The sequence below is a fragment of the Anabrus simplex genome, chromosome 1, assembly GCF_040414725.1.
Source record: "Anabrus simplex isolate iqAnaSimp1 chromosome 1, ASM4041472v1, whole genome shotgun sequence".
NCBI lineage: Eukaryota > Metazoa > Arthropoda > Insecta > Orthoptera > Tettigoniidae > Anabrus > Anabrus simplex.
The window spans coordinates 1,006,645,330-1,006,660,639 of NC_090265.1; the positions used below are offsets into that span (position 1 = coordinate 1,006,645,330).

Consider the following 15,310-nt stretch of genomic DNA (forward strand, 5'->3'; position numbering starts at 1 on the left):
GACCGGGATTTGAACCACGGTATCCAGCGGTGAGAGGCCGACACGCTGCCGTCTGAGCTACGGAGGGTCTACACGTTCACACTGCCAGTGGAAAATATAAACCAATTCGCAGAGCAAGAGGAATGCTCCAAGGATCACCACGATTTTTACGTTTCGTATAACATCGCAACAGACCATATATTAGAAGAGCTAAAAGAGGAAACAGGATCAAAACGTTGCGGCTTTTCCTTAACATCACACCTACCTAGCCTTACTGTCTGGGCTTTGCTGACTACATGTTCATCATTGGTGTAAGTACAGAAGCTGCACTGGGATTAACCAGAACTGCATTATTTTTCAAGGAATATGCTTATCAGTTAATGCGGGAAAATCTGTTTGTACTAACATCAACAGTGGTGAATATTGAGCAGACCCACCTATGTCATCGCAGTCCTTAAAAGTGAATAATAAATTAGTTGAGTGTTTTTCACAAACGAGTTAGCACGGGCCCTCTGTACTTAATAACCTTAATTCTAAATTAGATACAATCTCTTCCTTGCCCATTTATAGGGCGACCAAATATTTCACATACTGAATTCCTTAGTATAACCAGGTCTTTTACATTTGTTTCAAAACAACTTCCCCTGAACTGATTCCTACTTGTTTTCGCTTGCACGGGAAGGGAACTCTTATTTATAGATGTCATTAATGGGGGAGACCTAGCTTAATACGGGGAAAATAAGCCAATATTCATTCGATTGTTATATATGCTACAAAACGTTGTTGACAAATGCTGCACATATCCCAGTATTGGCATGCTTCAGAGCAATCAGAAGCAACTTCAATAATGTCAAAATTCTAATTATAACATTTACAAACAAAATGTTCAAAATTTCCCGCCTTTTTAACAATATATCACGGTTTCCTTCAAAACCCTCTTACGGATAATTATGAATTTTTCAGAGTTTCCTCCCATAGTGTTGTATTACACTCTGTACCTCGTTCAGATCAATAAGATTTTAATTAGATTTTATATAACATTTTTATTTAAAAACTATAAATATTTCCTGGTGCTCGGAATAAAAACGTGACAAAAATCCAAATCACCGTCTATGTTAATGATTAAGGTTCATTTTGTAGCTGGAGTTTTGATACACACTTTAAAAAAGGAAAAGTACGAAAATTCTTATAAACTTGGAATTTATAAGGGAAACAGTGATATACTGTTAAAAAGGCGGGAAATTTTGAACATTTTATTTTGAAATATTAAAATTATTAAAACTCTGACATTATTGAAGTTGCTTCTGGTTACCAGGAAGCATGCCAATACTGGGATATGTGCAGCAATTGTCAACAACAATTGTAGCGTATATAACAATCGAATGAATATTAACCTATTTTTTCCTTTGTTAAGCTGGGTCTCCCCCCTTAAAGAAAGCAACAATTGTCTCACAGAGCTTAGATTATAGGAACAAGCACACCTCATTGTACAGATGTACTAATTTACTTTCCGCTTCAAAAATCGGAGTAGAGCCTAGAAATCGTGAATTCAAGAGGTGATGTAAATACCTTACAAGGAAAATATGTGGCCTATTTGAACAGTATAACAGAATAAACCTGCAAATTATTGGGTTAGAAATCATACTATATTATCAGTCAGAGAATGGCACAAGGGAATAAAAATGACCCCTGATGTGTCCACTGTTCAATCTATTCCTAGCAAGTCCCAGAATGGAAACTCCTTTCGGCATTTCCAAAGAGAGATTCGGTCCTTAATAGCAAATTTCCTCAGAAAAATAAGTTGTTGGGTCGCAATAGAAGTATCCAAACTTACCGAGAAGTGTAGCAGTAGGATAATTTATACCATAACCTGCAAGGAATCAGACATAAACGGTAGACCCCACAGTTTGTTTCGAAATCTCCACAGAACAGCCAGAAGACGCTGATAGAAAAAAAAAGTTATCTATTAACCGACTTACCTTACTATACAAATTAATTTGGATCGAGAGGCATTTAAGTAATAGGATTTATGGTAAGGGATGGAGGAACAATTCGTCGATTCATTTTTTATCAGAGTTACTTTCACGAGGTTCAATTTCATTGCTGAGAAATCACTGCTGTTAATTGTTATTATTTTATTTTAACGACATTATAGAAATAATGTAATCAACAAATTACCATCGTAAGCCAAAATTATAAATTTCATCGTCTCATCATGCTTAGTCCATCTACTTGAGGTATGATTTATTTTCCGAATTGATGGTTGGTGATAGACTCGCGAAAGAAGACGCGTACATCCATGGCAGCGATCGCATTTGGATCAACAGCTATGTGTGACCTAAACTGCAACGATTCCAGGGTTTTACCACACTCATGGTTAAACATGAAGAAGCAACATACATACATACTTACATTACATACATTATCATTATAGACTGTTATGCCTTTCAGCGTTCAGTCTGCAAGCCTCTGAGAATTTACTAAACGTCGCCACAATCCTCGATTTGCAACTAGTGTTGTGGCCTCATTTAGTTCTATACCTCTTATCTTTAAATCGTTAGAAACATAGTCTAACCATCGTCGTCTTGGTCTCCCTCTACTTCTCTTACCCTCCATAACAGAGTCCATTATTCTCCTAGGTAACCTATCCTCCTCTATTCGCCTCACATGACCCCACCACCGAAGCCGGTTTATGCGTACAGCTTCATCCATCGAGTTCATTCCTGAAGAAGCAAAGCAAAACAATTTCTATACAGGCCATTAAGGCCCTTGGTGAAAGAAGAATGTTTTCACTATTCGTAACCTCAACACTAAGAGGCTCATTACCTCTGACCCCAGCAATCAACATGTTACTTATTTCTGTCGCACGCTGAGTGAACCACAGGGCTATGTGCCTCTCGAGAAGTTGAAACTTCCTTTATTATTTTCTTCACCTTCCTGAAAGGGAATTGAACTCACCTCCTTTCGGGTGAAACGAGCATGTCTTTACCACCTCGCCTACGTGACCGCTGACCATAAAGGACATTGAAGATATTAAGTAGAAGGTATTGTGCTGTCTAAAATTCGCCTTTATGGTACAATATTACTTTGGAAGCACAACATATTTAGCATTCCATGCCTTCAGGCACTATCTAACCAATCACTTTTATTAATGAATGGAAGACTCCTGTGTAACAGGGTACCATTTAAATATACTCATTCATATTTTCACAACACATACTAATCCTCTAGCACCTTTATACTAATGCTGCTATACCAGGAACTCATGTTTGTCAGCTGAAGATAACCGAATTGCACTATTTTCAATCTCCAGTTTCCCATGAGGGAGATAGTGTTCATTAGAGATAACAATGAACACTTGTGACACTTCTTTGCTCTAATGCGTTCCTTGTCCATTTATTATAGCGTTCAAACGTAGACATTGACAGAGACAATGGGAAACAATCTGGAGGCTATTGGGATGTGTCTGAGTAGAAGTATGTTGTGAACGTCTTGGACAGACCAAGTTAAAAACAATGAAATCTACCCAGAAAGAAGAAAGCCAACGAATTACAGTACTGACCACTTTGAAAACAAGACAGCTTCAATACCTCGGTCATATTACGAAGAACACACGCAGATACTAGATACTGCAATCCATTCTGCGAGGGAAGTTACCAGCCAAAGAGGAGTGTTGGCAGGAGAAGCATCAGCTGGTAAAAAAATATGAGAACCTGGATTAAGCATCACCAGGTTAAAAAATCTGAGAACCTGGACATCGAAACCAACCCTGGAGCTACTCTGCTCAGCGATCATCAGGAAAGACGCAGCTACGATGGTTGACAGCATCCGGAATGGGTAAGAAGCTGAAGAGAAAGAAGAGAAGAAGAAAACGTCTCTTAAAATAACAAGGTGAATACGTCCCTGAAGACAGAAATAGATCGCTGGTTCAAGGATACTAATCAATTTGGAAACAATGGACCCAGTTTCAATTCTTTCGATGGTTTAAAAAAATATAGCGCTTTGAGGACATCATTTCAGGTTTTGTATAAACTCCACTGGTACACTGCAACACTCATTAAATTCCTAATTGGTAGGGAGGTGTTTACACTGCACATTTTTCATTCGTTCACTAGAAGAACTAATTAATGGTCTGTTAACATTAGTTTTAATTGAAAACTGAATAAAATTACCTACTATTTATTTTCTACTGAATCAAGTTCTAATTACAACACAATGGTATTGCAAAGAAAAATCTTGTGTTTGCGTAACCTGATGAAGTAATCACACAACACGAATTAATTAAGGAACATAAATTAAAAAACAAACATATTTTATCCCAACTTAAAACTATTCTTACAACTTCCTAACAATCTGCTTCTGTTTAGCACCGGCATTTTCATCAATTTCATGCGATATTAAATACTTTTTTATCAGTCATAGTTCACAATACTTCGGCCATTTCATAAACCTCTCTGAGTCAAGAGTTCGTAGTTCGATGAATCTCTACGACTCAGTTAAATAGATGAGATCTCTACTCTGAATACCAAATGTCAACGTGCCATCCTCTTAATACATGGGATTTTGCAGCGGTATATTTATAAGGAGGGGCTGCCTGACCGAGGCGGTAAAGGCGTGCTCGGTTCGCCCAGAAGGACGTGGGTTCGAGTCCCCGTCAGGAAGTCGTAAAATTTAAAACGAGATTTCCACTTCCGAAGGTGCATATGGCCCTGAGGTTCACTCAGCCTACACCAAAAATGAGTACCAAGGTTAATTCCTGGGGGGCAAAGGCGGCCGGGCGTAGAGCTAACCGCTCTATCCATCACGTGCCGCAGTTAACAATGGTGGAAACTTTTACCTTCCACTCCTCCAAGGGCTTTCATGGCCTGTACGGAGGTGACTTTGTCTTTGTTTATATTTATAAGGCTTTCAGTTTGCTATTTGCTGTACGTCGCACTGACACAGATAGGTATTATGGCGACGATGGGATAGGAAAGGCCTAGGAAGAAGTGGCCGTGGCTTTAATTAAGGTACAGCCCCAGCATTTGCCAGGTGTGAGAATTGGAAACCACGGAAAACCATCTTCAGGGCTGCCGACAGTGGGGTTCGAACCCACTATCTCCCGGAAGCAAGTTCACAGCCACGTGCCCCTGACCGCACGGCCAACTCGCCCGGTACTTTCAGTTTGAATGGCATGCTTAATTTGAGGTTCATTCCAATGTAGATACTGACAGCATGTACCTTTTTACTATTTATTTCCAACTGAATGATTTTCGAAAAAGACAACATAACAAAATTTGCTGAAGAAATTGTTATACTGTGATAAATTACTTGCAGAGAAGTTGTGAATTAGAGATTAGAAATGGCAGAAAACGAAATATGTCTAAGAACGTCTTTGAGCAGAATGAATACGTAATCCTACTTTCAACACTACATCGGACAAGTATGACTTAATTTTACAATTATTCAGCCGAGAATATATGTTCGCCGAGGTATGTAGAGCCAAACATAGACACTAATTTGCATACTAATGTGTGGAAACAAGGACATTCTTCTTGTTCTTAGAAAATCCAAGGAAGCCACTTAGAATATTGTAGTACCTATCTTTCAAAATTATGTTATTTTGAAGATTTATCAGTTTTGTTGTTGTTGTTGTTGTTTAAATTTTGCTGGAACCTGATCAACATTCAGACTACAGAAAAGTTAGTTTAAGCACCTTCAGTGTGTTAGTGCAACGTGAAACCTCTAGAAATGTGAATTTATTCTGATAAACAGGTAAATGTCAATAACAATGTGTAGTTAAAATTGCATTTACATAGAGCTAATAGTAAAATAAAAATGTATTGCATATAATGCAATTTTACATTTATTTAAATTAATATAGGCTAGAGCATAACATAGAAAGGAAACCACTTTTCCTTTTGCGACTTACTTATCGTATGGCCTTTAGTGCCAGGAGTGTCCGAGGACATGTTTGCATCGCCTTGTGCAGGTCTTTCTATTTGACGCCAATGGGAGACCTGCACATGTGGATTTTGGGTGATGGTGGTGATTATGATAATGAGATAGGGAGAGGGTGAAACCCGGTGTCGGTACATACCCTACTCCTGTCAAATAACACTAAGGGGTCTTCTCAAAGTTTAACTTCGCCATCCGACGAACGAATCACTATTAGCTACATCATATACCCTCACAAGTTATGAACACTGAGAAGAGATTTGGAATTGAATTCAAGCTTTTGGCACACAATATAGTGATTAGAAATTGTATACCACCACCTTTCTCCTGCCGGCCAATATTCTCATGGTGAAACTTTTTTCGACCAACGGGACTCGAACCGGATAACCACGGTGTCAGACGGTATAGACATGAAGCTTTAACAATCATAGCCACTAGGTGGGCGAAAATGAAACGATGACAAATGCTGACCAAAATGTGGCTTCCGATTGAGACAGCTAAAATTAAAATTCAGGAAACTCAATCGTCAAAAATTACCAGTGTTTCGCCCAGAGTGCGGCATGGGCTCATCAGTTGGATACCGCACTTTTTCCAACTCTGGGCGAAACACTGGTAATTTTTGACGATTGAGTTTCCTGAATTTTAATTTTAGATGACTAATACTGTATGTCTCCCGGTCAAGGCCATTCATCAACGGCTACTAGTTACAGATGGCAACCAGCCATAAGACATAGACTGCACGGTTGCTAGGTAACATTGTCTGACCATCCAGCCATATCTTACATCACTGCCTGCATGGTTCTATGGTTACACCTCCGTCATGTTAAAGTAATTTTCGGATAACCCCCAGCCAAAAGACATATTTATGTCAAAACATTTAATGCAGGTGAGATTTCTTCGATATTTCTAAACCATTATCGAACTAATTAAAGGCTTCACAGTTACTATCAGTCTTACAATCGGACAAGTCACATGGTTTTTAAAAGAGTAATCCTCTATCAGCAGCCAGCTTTGTGGCACTGTTTACTAAAAGAGTAGTTCTATACCTCTTTATCATTAAACCTTTAAGAACTGAGTCTATCGTCACTTTAATCACCATATACTTCTCTTATCCTCCTAGGTAACCCATCCTTCTACATTCACCTCACATGACTCTACCTGGGAAGCCGGTTTATACGTACAGCTTAATCCATCGATATTGTTCTTCCCGACGTTGTTCTCATCTGAACCAGAAATCATTCTAGCTACCTTCATGTCTGTTATTTCTAACTTACGAATAAGATATCCGGAGTCCACCCAACGTCCACTCCCGTACAGTAACGTTGGTCTAAAAACAAACCGATGTAAATATAGTTTTCTCCGAAAACTCACTTCTTTCTTACAGAATACCATTGACGGCAGCTGCGGGGTCACTGCATTAGCTTCGCCGCAACTTGATTCATTTAGTATTCTACCATCCAGGGAGAAGTACTCAGTACTCATCCTAAGTACTTGAAATGATCCGCCTGTTCCAGTTCCGTATTCTTTTTTTTTTTGCTGTTTTGCTTTACGTCACACCGACACGGATAGGTCTTATGGCGACGATGGGATATGAAAGGACTAGGAAGTGGAAGTTAGCGGCCGTGGCCCTAATTAAGGTACAGCTCCGGCATTTGCCTGGTGTGAAAATAGGAAACCACGGAAAACCATCTTCAGGGCTGCCGACAGTGGAGTTCGAACCCACTACCTCCCGATTACTGGATATGGCCGCACTTAAGCGACTGCAGCTATCGAGCTCGGTAGTTCCGTAATCCATACATGGCATTTTGTCCTGATAGGTTTCTTCCTACTGACATCGCTTTAGTCTCGGAAATAATGCACTTTAAAAAGTCTACATTGATTTCGAACATGGTCGCCTAGGTGAGTAGCCAGTGAAGGTGTCGCTCTGCTATCACGCCTTCCTCCTGCCCAGTGCACTAATTTGAAAATAATTATACATTCTCTCTGTGGATATTAAACTATCGCCATTAAATAAAAGATTAAAAATCATTAATCCTTAAAATTAGAGTGCGATATGAGTATCGAAAAAACAAATCCCTGCGAAGCCATCAAATTCCTAGTCATCGTGGAATGTAGCACACAGCACTTAAAAATCCACAACGATTACTACCGTTATACAGATAAACGCGCACATCGCTGGAGCACAGAAGTGGAATATATTCGAGTGTGTATTTAAGCGAGAGCTGGATTGAAATTTTCAATAACGCCAGGTTCAGTCAGATGGCCGCAACCAGTCATATGCGACTACGCTTTCATAGCTGCGTGTGTGCTGGGGGATAGGCCTGTCAATCCAACTCTCCGTCCTGCAATAAGCATTAAAACAGGAAAGGGGGGGCATTAAAATTATAATATTAATAATATATCTCAGCTACCGTGTACAGGCATTTCCATTGGATGTTATTTAGACTGCCTGCGTGTCAATTTCAACGTTCTTTGTTACTTACGGGCCGTGACAGCCAAGTGACATAGTTATTTGTTATTCAGTGAGTTCGTCGCGGTTCGAATATCGGCCAATATATCTTTCCACTGTTGAATGGACAAAATTACGCCTTTTTCGTTCGCTACTCAGTTCGTCTATTCCGACGTAATTTCATCCGTTCGACAGTTTATCCAGTCCAATTAAAAAATGATGTTTTGAACAATGGATGCAGTGTGGAGTAGTTAAATGACTGGGATTTATTTTACACTTTGAACTTTATTTGTCCATTATTTGTAAAAAAAAAAAAAAAAAAAAAGAAAAGAAACGTACTTCCGCCGGCCATTATTAATTTTCATTGTCATTTTGGTTTATTTCATCTAACTTCTTTGAAATTATGTAAGTAATCCATCGCTGGTAGATCATTCGTCTTTGTAACAGGCGTATTGGCCGACTATGTTAGCGAATTGCTTTTGGTTGCAGAGCTAACTTTGATTCGCCTGTGCCCGTATGTTCCTTTACCAGCCAAGAAGTCCCGTTATACCATGTTCAATTTATAGTTGTTCTACTTTCAGTCCAGCTATGAATCTCCACAAGGAAATATGACGCAATGACATGAGATGTTGAAACTTGTTATGCCAAGCTTCAACAGCATAGTTAATATTTTGTGCCTCGCTGAGGACAGCATGATAGTGGAGGAGGATATTCTGTTTACTGAGCCCTTCGGCAGTCTTGAGCTCTGACATCTCTTACATAAACACGCTTTGCGTGTGTTGTAAACTCTTCCAGAATTTGAGTCACTTACTATGCTTCAAGAGTGAAATATTTTACATGTTTCAACCCTTACATGCCTGTTGTAGTACAGCTGCAATGTTATTTTCAAACTGACTTGGCACCTCTGGTAGGAATTTCGTGAACTAGTGCCTGCTACTCATGCTACGTGATTTTTTAATAGAATATCTTTGATACTGGTTGCTCAGTGGTTGTTGGCACTGTGTATTTACGGTGATGAGCGTAAAGAGGTTACAGCGTGATGTACTGAGTTAACATTTGTAATTGGTTTTGCCTCACCAAAATCGATTTTTTGAAGACTCAAGTATCAAATGGTCACTGCTCCAAGCGGACTACCTAACGAAACTAATGCAAGTTTCCTTGATGCAGTGGATCCATACTTGTTTCTTGCTACAGTTGTTGAGTGTGTATTTGTTTCAACTGCCAGAGTGGTTTCCACCCAGTAGCTTGGACCGGTTTCACTGGGAGTTTTTCTCTCCTAAAATCGTAGAAACACTGATAGTCACTGAAATGAAGGAAGTAGGCTGAATCGTGGGTTCATCTACAGTTCTGCCCTCCAAGAGGCAACGTTATATCATATTAATTTTCTGTAAAGGAACATATACCGTATATGTAAATACTTTGTTTTAAATAAAAAAATAACACTTACTAATATATTGTATCAAAATGTCGTTTATGAAACGAATGTTTATTAATGATGTAGCATATATGTATTATGCAAAGAAAATCTCTTTGCTTTTTATACTCCTCACATGGAAATTTTATATGATTTTTCCATTTTACAGGAAATACGAGGTAGTTTTTAAATGTAAAAAGAAAAATCGTGCAGTTAAGGTTTAATAGAGTGAAGAAACATTTTCGTACGAAATAACAAAGAGGAGGAAATTTGCATTGGACAAAGGTGTTTGATGAATAGTTCTGAAACCGAATTTCCGGAAAGAAAAACCATGTCGCTTCGGTTTGGATTCACTGTAAAACTAGAAATCTCAACTATAGCTACGATTACAATATCAATTAAAAAAAAGCCAAGTTATCGCCGTACAAGCATGAAAACTCTCGGAGGGGTGGAAGGTAAATGCTAAATGGTAAAGTGGTTAGATCTACACACGGCCCTCTTTGCCCCCAAGAATATCCTGGTAATTATTCTGGTACTCATTTCTGGTGTAGGCTGAGTGAACCTCAGGACCATGTGCACCTCCGGGAGTGGAAACCTTGTTTCTTAAATTTTTAGACTTCCTGACGGCGAATCGAACCCTTCGTTCTTAGGGGTAAACCAAGCACGTTTTTACCGCCTCAGCCAGGCGGCCTCTGATCACGATATCAACAATCACAAATATAATTTTAAACGTTTAACGTGCAAAGAGTAGAAGGAAAGGCATTATACTAATGAAAGCAAAAATAAAAAGTAAAAGTGGATAACCTGTAGTGTTTCGTCTCATTTTGGACGAGTTTCTATCTCAACTGAATAGCACGGCTGATTATTTCGGTAATATTCTGTTTAACTGCTTAATATTTTGCACTCTAATACATTTTTGCAAATTTACTTTTAACACACTCAAATCATTTCTTGCAATGCATTTTTAAATAACGTAATGGTACATGAAACTTATGTGCTATAATCTTATAAAATCTGACAAGTTCATAAGAAATAATTTGCAGTGCCATACAAGGGCTCTATGGACTGTCTTCAACTATGTGCGATGTTTCTGGAAACATTTCGTGTTTCTTTCATTTGAAATAGTAGGCCTGTAGGTTCAGTCGTAAGTACACTTCGTAGCGTGCAAGAGTCCGAAAAATGATTGTATTACCACTAGCACTATCCTTCTTCTTCATTCGGACATTCTTTCAAATTTATTGGGGTTGGCACTTGTAATGGATTCACGCGCAGATGCCCTTTCTGATGCATATCTTAAGTGGAGGGAGATATATTTACTATTGTGTATTCCAGTGGAGACTCGTAGTGCGGTGCGTTGTTTGTAAATGAATAGAAGTATGTTAAGAACACAACAACCCAGTCCCCGAGCGAGACGAATGAACCATACGCAGGCAAAGTCCATGACTCAACGGACCTTCTGAATTGTACGCTGACCATTCAGCCAGGGAGCCGGACGACCACTACCACTATTATAAAATGATATTGGTGATTGTGATGATTTGACCTTCGAAACGTCGTGATATTCTCATCTCAATGTCTTCAAACTCCTTGTCATGTACAAATTAGAACTGGTCAGTATCAGAATCAATATTACATCATTAGATACGTATTTCTAATTCGTACTTTGTTCATGTCGAAAGGCCGAACAGATTAAAAGCACAATAAATCAAGATAATTTTTAAGACTACTGTAGTACCGTATGTAAGTCTGGCTTCGACAGCCAAAATTACGATGTAAGAATATGTAAAATTTAAAATGAACATGAATAAAAACTTAATAAACTTACCTAGGATCGACAGGCATAATTTCTGTAGTACATGCAGTACATGTTTATGGTGCTATTTTCACCAAACTGACTCATTGAGAGACATTTTATTGAGCATAAGGAATTTCACCTTATCCGAATCATATCACCAACACGGAAATACCTACAAGGAAACATTCACGATCAAAACTTGTTTAATGCCACTGTAATAGTTCTTTAACGTGGTTATAGATGGGGATCATGAAGCTGCATACGCCAGAATGGTGAAGATTGATTCATTTCAATGACAGAAACTATTTTTCACTGAACTGTTCAAATATGATGGCCATCTTTGTACTGTTCTTGTAACCTACAGTATACAGTATTTGGTGTCAATTTCAGCCATCTAAACTTTCTCGTTTTCTTAGCATAGCTGTGGAAGGTGACAGCTCACAGCTCAGCATAGATGTGCTTGGCAGTACTCTGAGATTCATAGTTCGAACTCGTGCCGATAGATGTAGTTGTGCGCGTCAATATGGCGGAGATGATACAATCACTTCGATAAAAGAAACATATTTTTCTGTAAAAGGCTCAAAAATCGTTATCATGAGAAATTCATTGAATTTTTCTTGTAAAGTGGAGGTAATAAGCTATATCTGGTGCCAATTTCAAATAACGAATCGCTCTAGTTTTCTCAATATCGCTGTGAATGACAGATGGAAATAGAGATATAGATAGATACACTTAAACCATATATGTAAGTACTTGGAAGAAGTCGAAGAATAACAGGTGCACAAACTTACCAGAGATAGCAAACAACAGAAATGTAAGATACCAACTTATAGCCGACAACGGATCTGCAACAGTGTATGAAAAATGTCTATGGAATGATATGCGAATGTAAACAGCGAAAGCTTTAAATATAAAAATAGAGTAAACCATCTCCGAATAGGCCGCAAAGCCCTTGGAGGAGTGAAAAATAAAGACTATTACTATCTATAACGACAGCGCTATGTACTTAGACGCTTTCTTTCCCCGAGGATTAACCTGATATTCATTTGTCATTGGATGAGTAAATAAATCCCTATGCAATTCACCTTTCCACGAGTAAATGTTTCAACTTTTCCCATTTCCTGACGGGGAATTGAACTCATGACCTTCTGGGTGAATTAACGCTTTTATCGCCTCGGATAGCCAACTTTAGAGGTTTTAAATACAGAGATTTCAAATATTTTGCATTATGAGTTTAAAACTAACAAGCCCATCCATTTAGAATATTTCAGTTTCTCTTGAAAATTCTGGTATGCTTCCTTGAAGCATGAATGTGTATCTGTTCACATACTGGGGAAATGAATCAATATCGTTCCAGTGTATTTTAGAATAGAGAATAACATCAATGTAATTGACAACAATATCCTCTGACTTTCAATCGCTTTGAGCTCAATTACTTCCCCTGATTAATTTACACCGGCCCCGTGGTGTAGGGGTAGCGTGTTTTCCTCTCGCCCGGAGGCCCCGGGTTCGATTCCCGGCCAGGTAACTCAGCCTACGTGATTAGAATTGAGGAGTTATCTGACGGTGAGATGGCGGCTCCGGTCTCGAAAGTCCAGAATAACGGCCGAGAGGATGCGTCGTGCTGACCACACGGCCCCTCGTAATCTGCATGCCTTTGGGCTGAGCAGCGGTCACTGGGCAGGCCACAGCCCTTTCAAGGGCGTTAAGTGCCATTGGGTTTGGTTTTTTTGGATAAAGTTTGTGATTTAATAATATTTGTCATGACTTCATTAAAACTGATGTAGTTTCAACATAACACGCCTGATAGATAATACATCATCTTTATCATTCTAATTAACCTTCTGTTGACCGTCATACTCCTGACACCATCGGTAACTAGGAGAAACTACGTACCAGATACATTGTACTAACTTGGTTACAATTGAGCCTGAAATATATCTGTAACAGTAGCAACAGAATATGGAGAAAACTATTCAAGTAGTTCTCCTTGAAAGCAAACTATCAATAACAGTCTTTTTAGAATCAATAGTTGACTTATGTCCTATATATTCGTTATTTATTCTGAGACATCTGGTGAAAAGTTGTAATATTTCTTTTCTGGCTGATTTATTATACCGCAAATATTTCTTGAAACGGTATTATGATGTGTCTGTTATTGACTTACGTGTTTATTCTGTCCTCAGCGTCAAACATTTTAATATCCTTTTGATGCTGTTTAATAGCAACTGCATTCCTAAATGATATATCGTCGTTGCCGGGACAAAACCTCCTATGTGAAATATTTCAGCTTAGAACTTTGGCCGGTAAGGTTCTGTCATCTAAGGTGCAATATTGTGTGCGTTTTGTCAAGGAATTCTCGCTCTTCATAATGCATGTGCTGCGAGTCAGTATATCTCCTAAAATATTATCACATAGGAGGTTTCGTCCCGGCAACGTCGATATAATGGTTTTGCTTATATGAGGTGTTTAAGATTGATTTTATGCTCCTGATCACTATAAAGAATGCATTTTAATTTCTGCAATATGACTTCTATGTCTCCTACTAAAAACGTCTGTCTTATATTCTTCCCGCTGACAGAAACTCTGCGAAAGTACCCTCCAGGTGACATCATTATAAGGATCTGCACGAAGGCGTACACAATGCCAGGCACCGACATCGAGATTGACAAAGGCACAAGAATACTCGTACCTGTGCTTGCCCTCCATCACGATCCTAAGTACTACCCAGATCCTGAACGATTTGATCCCGAAAGGTTCAATGATGCCAACAAGCACAGCAGACACCACTTCGTGTACCTCCCGTTTGGGGAAGGTCCTCGAAACTGTATTGGTGAGTCATGAATGAACGGAAATTAATTTGATCAAGGATTTGCAAATACGCTTTAAGAAATTTAAGCAATATGAATTACTGTGGTATACATGTCCATTTTTGTTTCAGGTATGCGATTTGGATTGTTACAAGCTAAACTAGGACTGGCTACTCTTCTACGAGACTTCCAGTTCACACCATGCAAGCGAACTGCGATACCCTTACGATATGATCCTAAGTCGATAGTTACCGCGTCCAAAGACGGTATTTATCTTAAGATCAGCCCCAGAGACTGAGTGCGAAAGAAGTGATAGTGAACAAATATAACTTTCATCCAGATTACAGAGATTACATAACAGTGTTTCCGGTTAAAAAGTTGTGTTCTCGTGTTTATGTCAACTGCATTCAAAGAACGTTTAAAGTACTTGAGTTTACATGGCTCTGAGTGATCAATTCGTTTGTTTGGCATATTTTGACTTGTGTCTCAAGATTATCAATCGCACGACTTTGTGCAAATTTGAAATCAAAATAATATAAATGTACCTAAACTTATCACCTGCTGGGTTTTCTGCCTTGGGGAATCATAAGCGCATCATTCTCTTGGAATAACGAGTTTGATTATGTTGAAGTGGTCGTTCAGATTCTATAGTTAGCGCACGGAACATTCCTTTTATTTATTTTAATTTTATATTTTACAATTTGCTCTAACTCGCACCGACACAAATGGGTTTTTATGGCGACGATGGGATAGGAAAGACCTTGGAGTGGGAAGGAAGCTGCCGTGGCCTTAATTAAGGCTCAGCCCCAGCATTTGCCTTGGTGCGTACAGAACAGAAAGCACACACACACGCCTCAGAAAGGGGGCTCAGTGAATTGCGAGGATGACGTCTCTTATCTTTGAACTGGAACTTTGAAGATGTTAGT

The 15,310-nt window shown here is 38.9% G+C and overlaps 1 protein-coding gene across 2 annotated transcripts in view; it reads left to right on the forward strand.

Moving 5' to 3' along the window:
* The window catches only part of LOC136875591 (probable cytochrome P450 6a13), a 51,627-nt gene extending 36,842 nt beyond the window's left edge, over nucleotides 1-14,785 (forward strand). For both annotated transcript variants that reach the window (XM_068225326.1, XM_067149136.2), the window contains exons 4-5: nucleotides 14,156-14,407; nucleotides 14,516-14,785. In XM_068225326.1, the coding sequence (XP_068081427.1) occupies nucleotides 14,156-14,407; nucleotides 14,516-14,682 (419 nt within the window). In that variant the 3' untranslated portion in view covers nucleotides 14,683-14,785. The remainder of the gene's footprint in view (nucleotides 1-14,155; nucleotides 14,408-14,515) is intronic.
* The last annotated feature ends 525 nt before the right edge of the window (nucleotides 14,786-15,310 follow it).